The following is a 19373-nucleotide window of genomic DNA, read 5'->3' on the forward strand; positions in this document are numbered from 1 at the left end:
GCGCAATGTCGACATTTAAAATAAAAAATTTGGGTGTGTATGTTATTAAAAAACGACAACAAAAATTGTAAACAAATTGTACAGTAAACTAATTAGTTTTTAAGGAACAGAGAAAATCAAAATTAACTCTAATCATCCAAAATAAGTAATCTTATTCAATTAATAGTTTGTATAATCTCTCATGGAATTTTTAATGAAATACCCGACATTTGAAAAACTTTAAGAAATCTTCAAACAAATAAATAGAAATTATGAAATTCAATATAATGATGAAAACGAAATAATCGAAAAAATTGATTTATTGACAAATTTCTTTTGAAAATCATGTTCCTAAACATATGATAAGTTTACTGTATAATTTTTACTTTATTTGTTGTCATTGTTATTTAATAATTTTAAAGAAACTAATTCTGAAAACTAAGGTACACACCCTAAATTCATGATTATTACAACTTTGCACTTAAACTATTTGAGATTGGGTTCAAGAATATCAGTAAAAAAATATGAAACATTTTAGTCTCATCTTTAAGTTTTAAATTGAATTTGGAAACAAATATAAGCTTATATTTTTTTTATTTTCATGGGGTGAATTACTCCTCTCCCCAATATTAAGGTATATATAATTAAAAGTGAATTTAAAAGCAAACAAAAGTATAGAATTTAAAAATACATTTTCTTAAAATTGTTGAAATTGCTTGTACTTAAGACAACACTGAGCCTTAATTGCTTTTCCTTGAATTATAATCGCATTCGCAACCCAGATTTCTTCCACCTCATATTCTAGCATTGCAATGATTTTCTTTTGTCCATGCCAGTTGCAAAGAAAACTAAAACAATTGTTTAAATTATGTATTTATGATTTTTTTTTCTAATTATACTTGATTATAACCATAAAAACTGCAATATTCAATATTGAAGTCTTACGTAGAGCAGAACAAGAGTCTGTTAACGATAGGAATAAAAATCTTTTTTGGAAAAAATAAGCCAAAATTTTAAATAGAATGGAAAGATTTAAAAATATGAATACAGTAAAAGTGTGTTCTTTTTGAAATTTAAATTTTTGGTGACAAAGATTATTTTCTCTCTGTTACGCCTAAAATTATGTCAAACAACATTAAATCTTCTTTTCCACAAGAACGTTCATCATTTATATATATTTGATTTAAACACATAAATATACTTAAACATAACAGGAAATATACTGTGACAAGATATTTTACCTATTACGTATAGAACTATTATTATAGGTTTCACAATGATGAGAACAAAGTACACATACTTTATCCTAAAATAAAACTACAAGTTTTGAAAAGCTCTTGAAAAATAAATGTATATATGTAACATCTTTGTTTGTGTCGAAATCAAAAAAAAATATTTTTTACATATTTCTAACTCTATTTTTGGCATTTTATTTAAACCTTTTCTTTCTCCTTGTCATACTTTTTCTTTTATAAAATGGCATATTTTTATTCACCTTTTTCTACCAGAGAACTGTTGAGATACTTTTTTAAAACTTCCAGTTCCCATTCCAGCAGACCCAACTGAAGAAAAATTTGATTTTTGAAGATATTTATTTAAAAAATTTCATTTCAAAGAAATGAAAACCTGTTAAAATGATTACTGTTTTTATAAATTTTATACAAAGTGAAGATGTTCACAAAAAAAGCAAAAGCAAAAAAAAAACAGAGCTCAAACAGCTTAGTGTATGCTTATAATGACAAGGTTTATAGATGTCCAATGGTCCCCCTTGGTTCTTTAATATTGTTTTGGTTATCATTTTTAAGAAGCAGAGAAAGAAAATATATTTACCACGCATTTCCTCCCTGTTTCTCTCCCAGTCGATATAAACTTGAAGAATTAGCTCAAAGAAAGGCAGTAGCAAACTAAATGAAATTGTAATTATTTCAATTCAATTACATATGTTAATTTGATAAATATTTAATTTGAAATTCTACAGATTTAACTCTTGGTTAAGATTTTCCGAGAAACAGATCATTATTGGCATAAGAAAGCCTGCACAGGCTTCTGGAAACCAATGTTTTAAAATTAAAAATTAAATTGTTTTTATTGTAAACTGTATAATAACAGAAAAACAAATTCCCTTGTTTTGCTCAAGAAGATAGCTTTACATTTACATGTCTAGTATTCTTGTACAAAGGGATGGTAGAGTTTTCATTTTGTTGAAAAATTATTGTTTTGTTATAAAAACAAAAACAAAATGATCGTTTTCATAAAGCTCATATTTTCTTTAACAATAGTTAACGACGACCCTTCATTAGCATTTGTTAAAGACACCCTTTGAAGAGCTCCGTACTTATCATTGAGCAGTTTTAAAGAAAATATCAAGAAGTTGTGGCTCCCCCGCAACTTTTTACCATCATGCAAGACAATATTTGATTAAGTTGCATGTCATTTTTTTCAAAAACAATAGTTTTTAAAAAAACAACAGTTTTTATAAAGTTGGTTGTTTCGTTAACAATCATTAACAACAACCATTTTTTAAGGATTGTTAACAATGACCCTTTCTTAAGGATCGTTTACATATTTATCATTGACAATTTTTTTTCAAAAACTATCGTTTTTTTAAATTCACTTTTTTTTTTTAAACAATTTTATAAAAAATGACTGCTGATCGTTTTAATAAAATCAATTGTTTCAAAAACCAACGCTATTTGTTTTCTAAAAGTTTAAAACGAGTGGGTTGTTTTTAAAAATGATATTTTTTTCCAAAAATGAAACGATTGTTTTTTGAAAATGATCAAAAAACGAAACAAAAATGATCGTTTAACGATTGTTGATCATTTTCAAAAACAATTAACAACCCTACTTATATAGCCTACAGGGTGTTAAAAGCCAAAAATGTTTTTTTTTTCATATTACTAGATACCATAGTACATTTCTCCCTTAATCCTTAGTGCAAAAGTTCATAAGATCATAAAGAAGTTAAATCTTCTCTGAAACATAAATAAAACTGAATACCTAAACAGAAGCCATTGATCTACCATTTTCAGATTATTGGTTCTAGGTAGAGAATCACTTACTGCGATATACCTATCCATTAATAGATGTTTTTACAAGTGTTTAAATTTACTTCTTTGTATTTGGCTTAAATAGTTATATATAGCATCTTTTTTTAAACTGAAACATTACAATTTGTTGAACTTCTTGGCCTTAGAAAATTTTGTTTAATAGAAATGAATAAAAGGTTATTACTTTGATATATAGAGAAATTTTAACATTATAGAGATTAATTTTGTTAACTAATAATTTTGGTTCTGAATAAGAGTTTAAACATGTTATAAACACTTGCTTTTTCCCAAAGACACAATATTTTTAATGGACCTTGCTCCTAATTAATGGGGTGAATTCGACAATAAAAATAATCTATAAACTCACATTGCTGAGAGAACCAGGACAACTGTAATATTCAGATTGACCCTGGTATCTATTTGTTCTTCATCTAGAAAGTTTGTCAAATGTCCTAAAAATAGTTAGTCTATATTATAAATCTTGTTTCTCAAACATTGATACTTATATGTTATCCATAGCTGGCTTGACCAAATTGGCTGAATTAATTTTTAAAGAACACATTAGTACTGTCGGGGAGGCTTAAACATATTTGGAAATCTTTGAAATTCCATGGGTAGAGCACCTTTGCTAAAATCATAATTTAATACCAAGTGTGGGTAAACTATGAAAAATAGTATAAACCTAGTAATATACATTAACTTCTTCTTTCAAATTATTATACCAATAATATCCAGGCCTAGAGTTGGTAAGAAAACCATGACCATGAATGTTGATATTGAACGACCTTAAACAGATAAGTTATTTTTACGATTATAAAATATGCAGTTTATCTAAACACTTTAAATCATTTATATAAACAAATTAAAATGGTCAAATCTAAAGAAGTAGTTTTCCTTTGCTCTTTGAACAAAATTATTAGATCAGTATTATAAATAACACCCAAAGCATTTTTAATCATTTTAGAACTACATGTGCTCAGTATTCAAAATATTTATTTATTTTACATACACATTTGTTTTTTTTATTTTAAGTTAATTTGATTTGGAGAATGTAAGTACATATGAAAATAGTTCTGTATTTACCTAAGGTAATTGCGACGGCTATTCCATTATTATTCTCATCAACAACTTTTGTCATTTCAAGGCAAATTACGCTATAGGTCACCATACCCTAGGTGATACTGAGATTTTAAGCATTTTCAAAAAAGAAATTATATTTAAACAAAACTTATGTGGCACTTATGCATAAGTTAAAGACAAATTTGAAATTTCCTTTCTTTGAATTTATATCAACTAAAATGCAGCAAAGTGAAAAGTCGGGGGAAAAAATAAGGGCATGCAGTTTAGTTGTATATGACAAATTTTGTTTAGTGTTCCTGGAAAGAATAAGAGGTAACAAATATTCTAAACAGAACACTAGATGCTGCATATTGATTTGATAACTTCTTATCATAATATGCCCAAAAATGAAAGATCTGAAGGAAATTGGTGTATTGGATGGCAGCTGTCTTAATTGGTAGGATGGTTACCAATTGCTTTCTGATCAATTTGGATCTGCAAAAGCCTCACAATACCTTTCTGATAATGTTAAAAATGATGATTTAAAAATAACCTTTCTTATGTAAAGAACAGATCCAAATTGATCCAGAAAAAAATTAAAGTTCTTCTTGAAAGTAAAGCCATATTGATCTTGTACATAGTTACATTTTTAAATACTTCCACACTATGCAGAAAAAAAACTTTTCTCCATGCATTGTAAATGGGATAATACTAATTTTAAACTTTCCAGAAAGGAGAAACTTAAAAATTATAATAAAAAACCTTTTTTACAATAAAAACTGGGGCAGAAAAAAGGTTTTTTTTTGGATAAAATCGATGTTAAGCACCTGTCCAGTTGATAAAATCAGCTGATTTGGGATAAAATTCACATAGTTTTGATCCTCATCCAGAACTGTCATGTTGATGTAACATATTTGGATGTCAAATGGATACCAACTCATGTCAAAATTGCAGATCAGATAAGTGCTATAATTTGATAAATTTTAGTTCTAAGACCATTGATGCTTGAGAATAATGGTTTACCTTAAATACTTGTCAAGAACTAAAGAATTCAAACTTCCTTGAAAAACTCGAGAGTTTCTCAGATCAGTATATTCAGAGTTTGTGTATTCATACTTAGATGCATTAACTCTTATCTTATCCTCTTTATAATGTCGAACACTGTCAATCTCTTTGATATTATCAATAATCAGAACAGGTTTCCAAATATAATCTGCCTCTTCTTCACTTAGAGTGTTTCCAAATGTGTTCCTTTTCAGATTTTTGAATTGTAATCTTGGATCAAACCATTCTATCCAGATATGGGATTTTATCTCAAACTCCCCTTCAATCTCGGATATTCTAATGATGTCTTGAATATCAACTGACACTGCAATGTCAGTTTTAAGTTCAACATTCTTCTTTTTAGAACTTGGCAATGGACTTATATTAGAATTGTAGTCTTCATTTATTACAACCTAAGAGAAATGGTTAAAATGATAAAAATCTAAATTTTTTTTTCACAGTCACATCCAGCAAATTTAATTTTTCACCTTCGCACAATCTGCTTCATCTGAGCTGTCTGGACAGTTAATTTGTCCATCACATCTTTTTTCCAAACTAAAACATCAAATAAGTTAAAAGGGTTTACAAAAGTTTTCAAAATTTCAAAATAAATTAATTAAGAAACCTTTCCCAAGTTGTTAAGAATACATAACAGTTAAAATAGTTTTTTTTTAAATTATGACTGAAACCTCCTATTACCAAGCAACAAATTACTCTACCCTTTTAAGGGCATAAACAAGAAACATGCGGAAAAAATATTTAGAATGTGGGTTTTCTGCATCAATTTCATATGGAATATTTGTTCTGTAAATATTTTTCAGCATTTGACCACTAGTTTGTAAACTAAACTGAAAACTTAAAGTTTTCTTGTGGAATAACCTTATACAATCTCCATCTCCACAGTTAAACTCATCCATAGTGCAGAAGGATAGATTGATTTCTGTTGTGTATGCTTGGTTGTTCGAACATCCAGAGTTGTTAAATATTAACCAGTCAGAGTTACCTAGTTGTATGTTCAAAATTGATGGATGGAAATTATTCTATCAAGATATTTATTTTTTATTGTAGGAATTATTGTTATTGCAGCTAGGGTGGTAATGTATGTAATGCTTGGGATCAGATTGACAATACACTTGCTTAGCAAGTATTTTTCTCAACTTTTTGTAACTGTAAATTTGTCTTCAATAAATTAACTTTTTCCAATCTTTATTTTTTTCTATTTCTGTTTAAATTGATATTATACCTAGGAGCAAGGACTCCTGAGAGGCCAAGGATGTTCCAACTATTTCCTCTTCATAAATAATGTTCCACTGTTGTGTCTCCATGTTGTAAACTATATCTGTATCAATGTAACCATTGTATTTTATAAAGGTTTCATCATTAACTACTGAATATATTGTGTCAATGACACTATCATAACATAGCCCTTTCAGTTTAAGTGTTCCAAGTTCCTGAAATTCACAAAGATAACTACTGGTATATGTACAGTAGTTATCCAGGATGTATCCAAGAACAGATGCTGATATTTGTGCGCAGTTCTGGGATGTTCCACCATTTGGTTGTCCTAATATCACAGAGTATTTTGTAAAAAAAATCAAGGTTCAGAACCTCCTGCTCGCTATTAAACCATCTTCCCTTTCTCAATCCTGTAATTCTTTTATTTAATGTCATTCTATTTTTTTAAAGTAAGCAACACATATTTTCACAGCTTCAAAAACAAGCTATTCCCATTAACGTACAATACTACACTGCCTGTGTAGATATCCTCTTGACAGAAGGAAAGATAAGCTTTTCTGATTCAATGTTCAAAACCCCCAATTTCTACATATATGTTTGAGATGTTGGTAAAAATCTAATTTTACCAAAATCAAACTTATTTTAACTATTGTGAATAAAAGCCTAACAACAAATACTATGTTCCTGGCACCCACTCTAGAACTACTGATGCTGTGGGATCATACTCATATTGATAAACATCTTCTTCCTCATTATCATGGTATGGAGCCCAGAGGGTTTTCCTGGAATTCATCATTGACTTATAAGATTCTGATAAGGACAGCCCGGTTTCTAATGATTCTGATCTTGGAAGTTTTCCATTACCAAGGTTTTTACAATTCTTTACTGCAACATCTAAATAAAATTTAGTGTAAACAGTTTTTATTATCTGGTAACTACAGTTAGGACAATTAATATTTGTTTAAAAGTTAAAAACTAAAACAGAAAGAACTTTATCTGCAATAAAGTTAAATATTCAAAATTAATATTTTATATAAACTTCAAGAAAAATTATTTAATTTGCTAGCTTATAATAATTTAGTAAGGATGTCAAAATTGATTGAAAAAAGTAAAAGCAAAAGTGTTGGCATAATTTTCCTATTGTTATACACATCAACTAAAAATTATCTTTTTTAAACAATTGGGTTTTATTTATTAAAGCATGTATCTTCTATCAAGCACTCTAATTATTTTTCAATATGATTGATGTTTTACCCAGATGAAACTAGATGCCCCACATTGTTGGGGTAAGGGGAAAGTGAAAACAAAGTTTGGATTTTCAATGAAACTATCATAATCATTACCATATGTAGCTTGAGCACTTATGGCAAGAAGAAAATTGCTTGATTCCAAATTGCACACACTTTTTGCAGATAAATTCCTGGTCATTTCTTCAGTAGTATTTCCTGATGCAAATGACCATTTTGTGTCAGTCCAGCTTAGATAGTTTCCAGGCGTAGTACAGTCAATACTATCTATTTCTACTGTACCATCAAATATGTTTATATTTCCAATATAGGACTTATAAACACTTTGAGCTGAAATATATACAATTCGTCCAACCCTAATATTTTTTGAAAAAGATTTTGGAGTTGCAGAAAATTTATCCAGCTGGTCAAGGTAGACATTTTGAGCAATACTAACTCCATTTGTCCTGAAGCTGTAAGTTCCAAGATTAGTGTCAATCTTCAAGCAGGAGAAAAACCATTTAGGCAAAGCAATTTTACCCAAATCACCCACCCTTTCTGATATACTTCCAATCCTGAGCCAAATTAAAGTTATGGAGTTTTCATTCGCTTCATTTTTATTTTCCATGTAGAATGCTAAAGTCATCCATTTATTGTCAGTGTTATCCTGGATTTGGATCAAGGTTCCATAGATATTTTTCATTTGAAGATGGGAGAAACAAATAGAAAACACTCCAGATAATTCCTAAAACATGTTTTTGCATTAATATGGAATATATTGACTTGGTATTTTAAGGTAAAGTTAAATCACATAGAATATCAATACCTTATCCATTGTAACATTAAGAGTAGCAGTATCATTCCCTCCCACAACACTGCTAAAATCTATCATCTTGATATATTCTTCCGCTATACTTCCAGAACACATCAGTAGTAGGTAGAGACAAATCATTTTTGCAAATTAATTTCTAAAATATTTTTGGAATATTATTTAAGCATTCTACATCAAAGTTAATTTTGACTTTGGAAAGAAGATTTAAAGTTCCCAGGGTAAAAATAGCTTTTTTATGGTAATGAAATGACTTTGTATTTTTGGAAACCCAGTTTTAACTAGAAAATAGTCTTTAACTTTAAAATTCCATCAACTCAACCTAACATTTCTTAAACCTTCTATATACAGGGGATATTAGTTCCAAAACTAACACTTAGGCCATTTCTAACAAGAGTATATATCTTTAAATCCAAGACGAGTAGAACAAAATTACACCAAATATTTATAAAAAATGGCTAAAACTATATTTTGAAATAATAAATGTCAATTTTAACCCTATCCATGCTGGGGTACTTGAAAACCAGGATATGCTGGGGGGGGGTCAATTTGACCCCCCCCCCTCTAAATTCCATGTTTAATGTCCAAATATGACAAATGATACATGATTGGAAAGCTCTTGTGCTCTACTTTAAGAATCTGCAGAAAAAAATTGCAAATTTGCAAAAATTGAATTTTTATTGCAAAATCTAGTTATATAGTAAAAATTCTTGAAAAAAAAAATTGTCCAAAAAATAATATATTATACATTTTTGAAAAGCCCTTGACCATGTCATTTCAAATATGCAAAAAGTTTTGCAAAATTTTAAATAACCTGATATTTAATCAAGAAAACTAAAAATGTGCAAATTTCCTTTGACAGGTTGTTTGCAAAAAAATTGCAATTTTTTTTCGCAAAAAGCTGAATTTTATCAAAATCTGACAAGTGAAAGTGGGTCAAAACAAAGATTTAGTTTGTTACAGGAAAAAGCAGTGTGCCTGAGGACTCAGGCAGTTAGTATTAAAGCCCGGTTTTAGGCCTAAAGGGAGGGCTTTGGGTATGTAGGAAAAGTCAGAAAATTTCAACAGCCTCAGACCAATACTTTTTGAGTTATGTAAAAAATACTACAGGGGGGGGTCAAATTGACCCCCCCCCCCAGCAGGAATAGGGTTAAAATAATAATAAGGTGTGAGAATTGTTTTTTGATGATTCTTGATTTAATTTTAGAACATATCCCTATTTTGAAACAATTACCAGATTTCAGCTCATATTGCGTTTTCAGAACATATCCCGGTTTTGAGACAATTATAGGAATTCATATCAACGTCAATTTTCAAGTATGTGCGCACTTATGAAACAAAAAACGCGACAATGTTTCAAATTCTGGATATGTTTGAAGATGGAAAACCTGACATTGTCTTGAAAACAATCAAGAGCTTTAATATAAAAGAACTCCTATTATAATCGTGATTAAAAAAACGTTTAAAATTGGGAATTGTAGTCCTCGTCATGTTTAATAAAATGTAAGTTATAGTTTTTACAATCAACTTTTACTCTGGATATGGGCTGGGATCCCAAAAACCCAGTCTTTCCATTTGTGCCCATTTCTAACACTCAGTGTTGGAAATGGGTCAAGCGTTAGTTTTGTAACTAATGCCCCCTGATATGAGTTTGTTAACTAATGCTGAACTTTCTTATAGAGAAATAGGCCACAAGGAAGTTTTTAAATCAGAAATACTACAAGGATGTTTGGCTTTGTCTGGTGGAAATACAGTGTTTGCATGAAAATTTAAAGCATAAATGGAACTAAAAATAATACATGTTCATTTCTGGAAATGTCCGAAGCGTCTGTTTAAATTTATGAGGTTTGATTATGCACTCTTAGCTACACAATGCTTTCCTCCAATTAATTATTAAATATTAAAAAAAGTAGCGCTCTGTGCCTCTGTTCCTTGGTTTCCTTTAATTTTTTGCTACATTTTTTGAGTTTTAGAGGACATTACGCCAAAAATATGAATTTTCTCAATCTACGAGCTCTACACTAACAATAGCTAGACAAAAAATACTTGGGCGGCATTTAGACAAGGAATAGAGTAGCAGACATTATGCCGAGCTTTTATAGTAGAGAGAATTGATATATTTTTTTATTGAAATAAACTGTCAACGTTTTTAAAGGACCCAAATATTAAATATTATAATTCCAATTCACAATTTTGTCATTTTAAATTTTTAAATGATACTCTGTAAATGTCCAGTCAGTTAACTGCATAGTCCATTTAACTTTTCACTTACAATTCCAAACTTTGCAAATTTTGAAAATATAATTGAACTTTAAAATTTGTCTGGTCATTTGTCTAGGATGTCTCAAGATTTTAAGTCATATTTTTATTAATTTTAATTTTAAACATATATTTAAAGATTAGAAAAATAAAGTGATCAAAAAGTTATCAATTTGAAACGCTTGCTCTCTGATCCCATTTTAACAAGTTTAGCTAGATAAATTTTAGTTTTAAGTAAAATTTAATAACCGTGTTTGCATGTTTTTATGTGTGTTTAGAAAAAATGATTTGGCAGAAATTTTAAAATGACAATATTGGAAGTCTAGAAAGAAAAAGATTGTGTGACAAACTTTTGGTTTAATCAAATATATTCTGCAATACCTAATATCTATCTCTCTCATTAAAAAGTGCATGATAAACTATAACAAAAAAAAATATTGTATTCTCTCGCCAAAAAAACTTTAACTCAATAATAAATTATATATTTTAGGCTTTATTAAATTAACAGAAATAATAGTAAAACAAAAATGTTGTCGGGTTTTTGTATACTGTTCATTCAAGCTTAGTGTACAATGGATTGATGAACATTGTACGGATTTAATATATACGGTACAGTGCACAGGTATACTGTAAAGTATGCAGGTATATAAGTATACAGTACAGTGAACATGTATACTGTACAGGTACAGGTATACTGAAAAATATACAGGTATGCTATACAATGAACAAGTATACTGTAAAGTGTACAGGTATACTGTAAATTGTACAGGTTTCTGTAAATTGCACAGGTTTACAGTAAAGTGTACATGTATACTTTAAAGTGTAAAGGTATACTGTATAAAGTACAGGTATACTCTAAAGTGCACAGGTATACAGTAAAGTGTACATGTATACTTTAAAGTGTACATGTATACTGTAAAGTGTACAGGCATAATGTAAAATATACAGGTATATTTTGCACTGTACAGGTATACTATGCACTGTACAGATATACTGCACACTGTAAAGCGTACCGGTATGCTGAACGGCTTAAAAGTATGCTGTAAAATATACAGGTATTATTTGTAGTGCACAGGTGTATTGTACAGTTCACAGACATACTGTAAAGTTGTTGAAGCTTATACACACTTTACAGTGTACAAGTACACTATACAATGCAAAAGTTACTGTACAGTTGTATACTGTACAGTGCACATATATACATGTATACTGAAAAGTGCACAGATATGCTTGCTAAATAAATATAATATTTTTAAAACAGGTCACTTATATAGTTTTAAACACCAGGATTTTCACCAGTAGTTTTTAGAAAAACTCTCAAATTAGATTAATTTTAAGCATTTTTTTATTGTTATGTTACTTTGAAGAAAATTACTTTTTTTTACAGCGCCAGGCCCAGAGTCGAAAATATTGCTTTGCTATTAGTTTTAAAATATATTGAATTTTGTCACGAAAAAATATATAATTGTATGGATTTCATTTTTTAAAGAGCTGAGCAATTTAATTATACCTTTATATTTTAACGTTTTCTATTCCTTGCTCCATGCAATAGAATAGTTTGTCTTTATTGTGAGTTTTATTGAAACCCAAAATTTCAACTTTTAATTTCTTCAATTATTTTTTATTCGAGAATCGAGATTCATTGTTTGTTGTGTTGCAAATGGTGATTACTATTTGCAGTACAAAGGATAAGATTTAATATTTGCAGTACAAATGATAAGATTTAATATTTGCAGTACAAATGTTATGATTTAATCTTTGCAGTACAAATGATAAGATTTAATCTTTGCAGTACAAATGATAAGATTTGCTCTTTGCAGTACAAATGATGAGATTTAATCTTTGCAGTACAAATGATAAGATTTAATCTTTGCAGTGCAAATGATAAGATTTGCAGCACTTCTTTTTCACTACTTTGTTCCTTGCACAGTAGTGAAAGGCATATCTTTCGAATAGAGCTGTACAGCTTAAACTCCCCTGCAACAGAATTCAAAATTAGCATTAGACAAAATACGAAAAAAGTCTATTGTCAAATAATAAAAAAGAATGAAGAGGAATCGTTGGGCGATTAATAAACCTTGCTATAAACATTGAAAAATAAATGTTGAAAATTTTCCTGATCTCAGATTAACCGACTTTGAAAGATGTATAAAACAGGTAAAATGTACAGTGATAACCAGAAAACTCTGAACTAGAATCAAGTAACAAATTTTAAAAGTCCCCAGAGCATGAGATATAGTGATTGTGCAGTGTAAACAGGTCCATTTCACATAATTAGTGATTTGATGAGTGTAAAACTATTTGACCTGTAACAACATCAAATATACTTAGATATTGCAATAATGTCGTCTTTTTATTCTAAAAGAAACAATTCAACTAAATACAAATATCAAACTAAAGAGTTAATCAGGCAGATTTAAAGATATCATTATAAAAGGGGGGGGGACATCATTTTAACTTAACCCTTTAAATGGAAGGTCTGAATCTATGTATGGCTTTAATAGTTTGGGTGCTAGGAAGGGTTGAAAAAATGTCTAAAAAGGGTCAAAAAATGAAAAAAATATTTATTTTTTGTTTTAAACAAATATCAAAGTGTGATTTTTTCACAGACCGGACTTTTTTCACTCTTTACCCTACCCTATAAATTAAAAAAAAAAATTTTTTGCAAAACAAATCCTTTAAATTACTATTCATTAAATAGGACAAAAGGGTTAAAGAGTAGTTTTTGTTCACTATATGTAGCTTTCAAACAACATTTGAAATAAATACAAAAAGTATATTGTACACAGGTACAGCATATAGTATAACGTGTACAGGTACAGCATGTAGTATATCGTGTACAGGTACTGCATGTATTATATCGTGTACAGGTACTACATGTAGTATATCGTGTATATCGTGTACAGGTAAAGCATATAGTATATCGTGTACAGGTACTGCATGTAGTATATCGTGTATAGGTACTGCATGTGTATATTGTGTACAGGTACTGCATGTAGTATATCGTGTACAGGTACTACATGTAGTATATCGTGTACAGGTACTGCATGTATTATATCGTGTACAGGTACTACATGTAGTATATCGTGTATATCGTGTACAGGTAAAGCATGTAGTATATCGTGTACAGGTGCTGCATGTAGTATATCGTGTATAGGTACTGCATGTGTATATTGTGTACAGGTACTGCATGTAGTATATCGTGTACAGGTATTACATGTAGTATATCGTGTACAGGTAATGCATGTAGTATATCGTGTACTACATGTAAACTTCCTTACAGAAAAATAGATTATCTAACAAGGAAGTTAACCTTCCTTTTTAAATAAGTAATGCTTTTAAATCCGTCAATTAACAAGTCCCCAGCTAAAAATTTATTACGTTTTTTTTACCTGTAGTTTTTCGTCGTCTTCACAAGCTGTGTCGATAACATTACGTGTAGAGCGAGTAGCTCCAAAGTTTAGAGTCGATGAGATGGTAGTTCTGGTTGATCCGTAGTTCCGAGTCACAATAGAATACGGAGTCTTTCTTGAGCTGGTGGTTATAACTGGCAATGTATTTGTGTTAAATATCGTTGTTTTCGGATTGCTGAACGAGGAGGCTTGGTTGTAGTACGTTGTAGTGTAGACAGGTGTCGTTGACTGTATGTAGAAGGTTCTTGTTGTTGGCTGGATATTATTCTGGAAATTATTGTTTTGAAAATAGTTAGTTGTTTTGATATTTGAAGTTTGGAAATTGTTTTGTATTTGTGCAGTAAACGAGCTTGTCGACGGTGTGTCAATCCTATCTCTAAATGATCCTCTGAGTTCCACATCAAATGAGTTTTTGACTGAAATAAAAATTTAGAAAATTAATAAAATAGTAGAAATAACTGTGTTTTTGTTCTCGCGTAAAAACAACAGTCATTGCTTGGTTTCAAACAAGAGATGTTCACTTTGTCCAAGATAAATAAAATTAATCCTTTGGACGTCAAAAGATATAGCTAGATATCTGTTTGATCCAGAGTTTTAAGTTTTGACCCCTGTATATCTTTAGAAATGCATTTGTCACAAAATATTTGATGATAAAAGTAAGAGAACACCCATTCCGCTGTACATACAGGGTTATCCACAACGGATGAGACTGTAAAGACGATACAAAACTTTTAAAAAATGACGATTTACAGCTTGATTGTTGGTTTCTGCATTCAATTAAGTATTTTTGTGGTTGTACTAAATGATTAAACACAGAAACAAGCCAGTTTTGGCCTACAAGTTTAACCATAAATGCACGAAAACGAATAAACAAATTCCGTACAATCATCCTTTGTTGATTTTCCTAAAATTTAGATTTTTTTATGAGAAAATTACTAGAACTACAAGAATCAGAACCAAAAAAAGTGAGTCTCCAGACAAAGATGGGTTTCCAAGATATGACGTTCGTATATTTTCCAAGGGGGGGGGAGGCTTACCTATATTAATTGGTTTGCTAACACACTAAAAATAAAATATTCTCAAACTTTTTATAAATGTTTTAAATCTTTTGTTAATGTTTGCACAGCTAAATTAAAACGATATTCGTATTTGCTTTGCAAAATGGTTTCCATTTTTGAACATGCAATTTCAAATTGATTTATAATTTATTAGAAGAATAATTATTATAAAATTTGCTTAAATATGGAAACACAATGGCGGAACTGTATTATAAAGTATATCACGGGTATACATAATTAAATGGCGCGCAAGTAGAAGACGATTATAAATTTTACATTTGTAAATTACCCTGTTTTGGATTTTAAAACACCCTCCCTGGGATTGTACACATGAAACACCAGCTTGTTTCTTCAAAACATATTTTTGTATTATTCTGGACCCCATCCTTGATTAGTAAATTGGCTTAGGTGTGTTCTAAATTCCAAAAAAGTGGGTATTATATTTACATTTTTCAAAAAGGAAACATTCCTTTCAATTCTACAAGTTTATGAATATTTTCCTTGGCGTTTCTGCACCAAGCCCCAGGTCCACACTCTGATCCTTCTGCTGCTGGTCGGTAGGATAAACAGGATCCTGGATAGTAGAATTGACAGATGGGTTGGATAAAAATTCAACGAAAACGATAGAAAAAATTCCAAAATATAAGTTACAAAAATTCCTAAAAAATTTCCAAAACGAAAAAATGAAAGCACTGTTAGAAGAAAAATTTCAGGTTGCATGTTAATACATTAGGTTCCAGATTTACATTTAGAGCATGTTGCATGTTACATTAGGTTCCAGATTTACATTTAGAGCATGATCGCTTTTATTTTCAGTATTTCTAAACAATCTAAAGCAAGAATAAAACAATTTTAAATGGCAGTATTAGAGGGCAGCCCATGCAATTTTCTAGAGGGAATAACAAAAAAATTGGACACTGATATTTCTTTTATTTAAAAATGTATGTTAGCTACAGCTGGCCAAACGGCTAGACCGAATTGGCTGAAATTTTTTTACGTTAAAGCCAATGTAAGCTATTTTTAGCGTGAAAGTGAAAAAACACTATTTTTAACATGAGAAAGAATTTACACTATTTTTAACGAGAAAGCGAAATCATGATATTTTTAACGTTAAAGCCAATGTAAGTTATCTTCAACGTGAAAGTGGAAAGACACTATTTTTAACATAAGAAGTGGATATACACTTTTTTTAACATGAAAGCGAATGTTTGAAATTTTTTTAAAATGCAAACAAATGTACGCTATTTTTAAAGTGTAAGCGAATGTACGCTATTTATAATGTCAAAAGGAATGTGCTCTATTTTTAATATAAAAGCGAATGTACGGCCAGTTTTAACGTGAAAGCGGAGAGAAGCTATTTTAAACATGAAACAATATTTACACAATTTTGGAAATTAAATGCTATTTTTATGAGAAAACAAAATCCAGCATTATTCAAGAGGACTTTTCATACAGTTAAAGCCTAAGTAAGCCGTACATCGATTAGATGGAGCTCTATAAAACTGTTCCCGCATATTCATGGCTATTTATTTATTTTCGCAAATACTGAGATTTGCGTAAAAAAAACATTGAAAAATTTTCAAGACGACATTTGATAAATTCTTTCGATTTATGGCTCATTTAGGGTTTAACTGTAATTAATTTAATATACTAACTTGAGTTTGGTTGATAACAAAACAGCTGTGTACACACATTCTGGTTCTTAAAGCAGGCCCGAGTTCCCTAAGGAACAAATTATTTAATAGTCAGGCGACTATAAGTTTTCAGTACTTTGAATATAATAAAAGAAGAGTTCCAATTTTTGTTAACATAAAATATAATTTTTATAAACTGATTAAAAGAAAGAAGAAAATATGTATGTTTTATGAAAAACTGCGATATACCTTATCTTTAAAACATTGATAATCCAGACTAACTGCAGCGCCAGGAGGATTATCTTCATCAAGAAAGTATTCAACGGATCTAAACCAATTTAGGATTAAACTAAAGAAATGACATTCAGTATTATCCATAAATCAAATTAAAATACAGAAGAATAGATGTCGTCTTAACGTCTTATAATTGGAATCGTCCCGGATGATTTATAATTTTTATATGTTATATGTCTAATCTTTAAGTATTCTTAGTGATGTATATGTACCATTCCGTAACCGTCACAAATATGTGCATTAAAGGGAGTGACCGGCAATATATGGTGGTTTTGTAGAAAATTTGTTTTGGATTATTTTGAGACATGTTAAACGTTTCCTCGATGTAGTGAATGCAAAGTCGACATTCAAAATCATGAAATTAGGTGGAAACGTTTTCAGAATCGGGTTTTTTTAAATTATAAAATAACGACAACAAAAAAAAAGTAAAAATTATACAGGCCAGTCAAAAAAGGGCGAAGAGCGAGATATTGCATACAAAGTATTTTTCTTTAGTAATCTCATTTTTGACAAATTTCTTTAGTAATCTAATTTTTGACAAATATGTATGAAATTTTTGAATTTTATTTTGATAGACCCTTTAACTAAATCCGCGAAACTATTTTTCACTTAAAATTATATGAGTAGAAAAACAAAAGTGCGGGAATATATTATTTTTATCAGACCTTAAAATCTTAAACAGATCAGATGATTAGTTTTGAAGAAAATGCGCGAAATTAAATTCAGAAAATTCACAATCAACTGTTTTTATCATACACTCTTCTAAGCGTACTTTCCTTTAATTCTAATTTAGATATTTTTACCTATCTCGAAAATTGTTTTCTTGTAAAAAGAATTTCTAAAGAATAAAAATCTTCAAAACGATTTTTTTCAAAAATAATAACAAGCTTTTAGTAATAATAAATTTTATTCTTGTTCAAGATTTTGCTTTAATGTAAAGTCCTTTTTTTCAATGAAGATTGCTTAAAAAAAACATAATTTTCTAAGTTCATATTTTTGAAAAAAAAAGAACTAGATCGACAAAACAAGGGCAAAATACAATTTTTGAGACTTTTTCCGAAAAATGAATGTTTCTTCAATGACAACTGTAGGTTGGTATTAGTATTGACTGTATGCACTATGCAGTATGTTCCCTATACTTCAATATATAATGCAATTATAAAGTAGAAAAAAACACTTGTCAATTCTTATTTATAGATTAATTATTTTTTTTATGATTTTACTAATTGACATGCAAAACCATTTATAATATTTTTGAAATTGTATCTTGCATTAATCCTTCCAAAAATCTATCTCTATATATAAATTTAGCTTGTTTGTTTGTTTGTATATCCAATAAACGTCAAGACGGCTGAACCAATCAGGCCCAGATTTTGTGTGGGACCTCACGTGGCCCCGGGGAAAGTTTATGACTGGCAAAATTTTAAATATTACTCTCCATCAAAATTCGATTTTTGAAAATTTTGAAATTTACGAAATGTTTTGTTAAACTCCGCGAACTTTTTATGTTTTTTTTTGTTTTGTACACAAAGAGAACATGTTCACAACTAAAATAAGAGATGGGTGCGAAGCGCCCTAAAAAACTATAAGTCCTTCTATCCTTCTATCTATCTATTTTGTACTGCACTGTACCTGGGTTTATTTTGTAAACACTGAGCTGCTGGGGTGCCAAGGAAAAAACGAATCTGCTTTATAGAACAATCTGACCACTGCATTCCTCTAAATAAAGGAAATATAGAAAAAATTCAGTCTTTGATATAAACTCAGATTTTTAATCAATATATCTTTGCAGCCTGATGATGTAAACCTTTGATTTTTCAAACTTACATTATTTTAAATATTAGAAACTAAAAAATATTCTAAAGTCGTTCAAATTTAAGAGGCTTAAAACTCACTTTCCTATGTTCAACCAATTTCGTAGCTTTTATTATACATTTTATTAACACATTTTTGAAGAATTCAATGAATTAAATTTTGATTAGTTTTATTTCGGCTTAAAGGAACTGTAATTTCTATTTAACTGTTTAACATAAAGATTAAGTATTACAACTATTAATATTATATATTAAATATAATTGTGTTTAAGTATAAAAGTTATATCTACATATTAAATATAATTACTTCACGACTTCCTTTATAATTATACCTTTCCTTAAACCAGAGTTAAAATGAAAACCTACAATTAATGTTATATATTCTCAGTTTAATGTATATTAAACTCTTTAAATTGGGAAAAGTTGTGAATACATTTTACCGATATGATGTATCCAGGACATCCCAGGGTTTATCCAT

The 19373-nt window shown here is 29.4% G+C and overlaps 2 protein-coding genes across 2 annotated transcripts; both read right to left on the reverse strand.

Annotated features, from left to right (window-relative positions):
• Positions 1-348: 348 nt before the first annotated feature.
• On the reverse strand, positions 349-8581 carry LOC111697489 (uncharacterized). Its single transcript, XM_023467511.1, has 16 exons — positions 8421-8581; positions 7712-8339; positions 7053-7262; positions 6376-6696; positions 6012-6135; positions 5621-5687; positions 5112-5545; positions 4916-5054; positions 4113-4200; positions 3752-3814; positions 3397-3481; positions 2980-3051; positions 1810-1883; positions 1475-1541; positions 1221-1285; positions 349-827 (listed from the first exon to the last, which is right to left on the reverse strand). The coding sequence occupies exons 1-16, from the start codon at positions 8544-8546 to the stop codon at positions 781-783; spliced, it is 2610 nt and encodes an 869-aa protein (XP_023323279.1). The 5' UTR covers positions 8547-8581; the 3' UTR covers positions 349-780.
• Positions 8582-11148: 2567 nt separating this feature from the next.
• On the reverse strand, positions 11149-19074 carry LOC111697476 (uncharacterized). The gene is made up of 8 exons (XM_023467495.1): positions 18977-19074; positions 18714-18800; positions 17037-17115; positions 16809-16875; positions 15654-15727; positions 15133-15157; positions 14075-14511; positions 11149-12659 (listed from the first exon to the last, which is right to left on the reverse strand). Exons 2-8 carry the CDS (start codon positions 18794-18796, stop codon positions 12546-12548), a joined length of 879 nt encoding a protein of 292 aa, XP_023323263.1. The 5' UTR covers positions 18797-18800; positions 18977-19074; the 3' UTR covers positions 11149-12545.
• Between the last annotated feature and the right edge of the window lie 299 nt (positions 19075-19373).

This window comes from Eurytemora carolleeae, unplaced genomic scaffold (assembly GCF_000591075.1).
Source record: "Eurytemora carolleeae unplaced genomic scaffold, Eaff_2.0 scaffold240, whole genome shotgun sequence".
In the NCBI taxonomy this organism is placed as follows: domain Eukaryota; kingdom Metazoa; phylum Arthropoda; class Copepoda; order Calanoida; family Temoridae; genus Eurytemora; species Eurytemora carolleeae.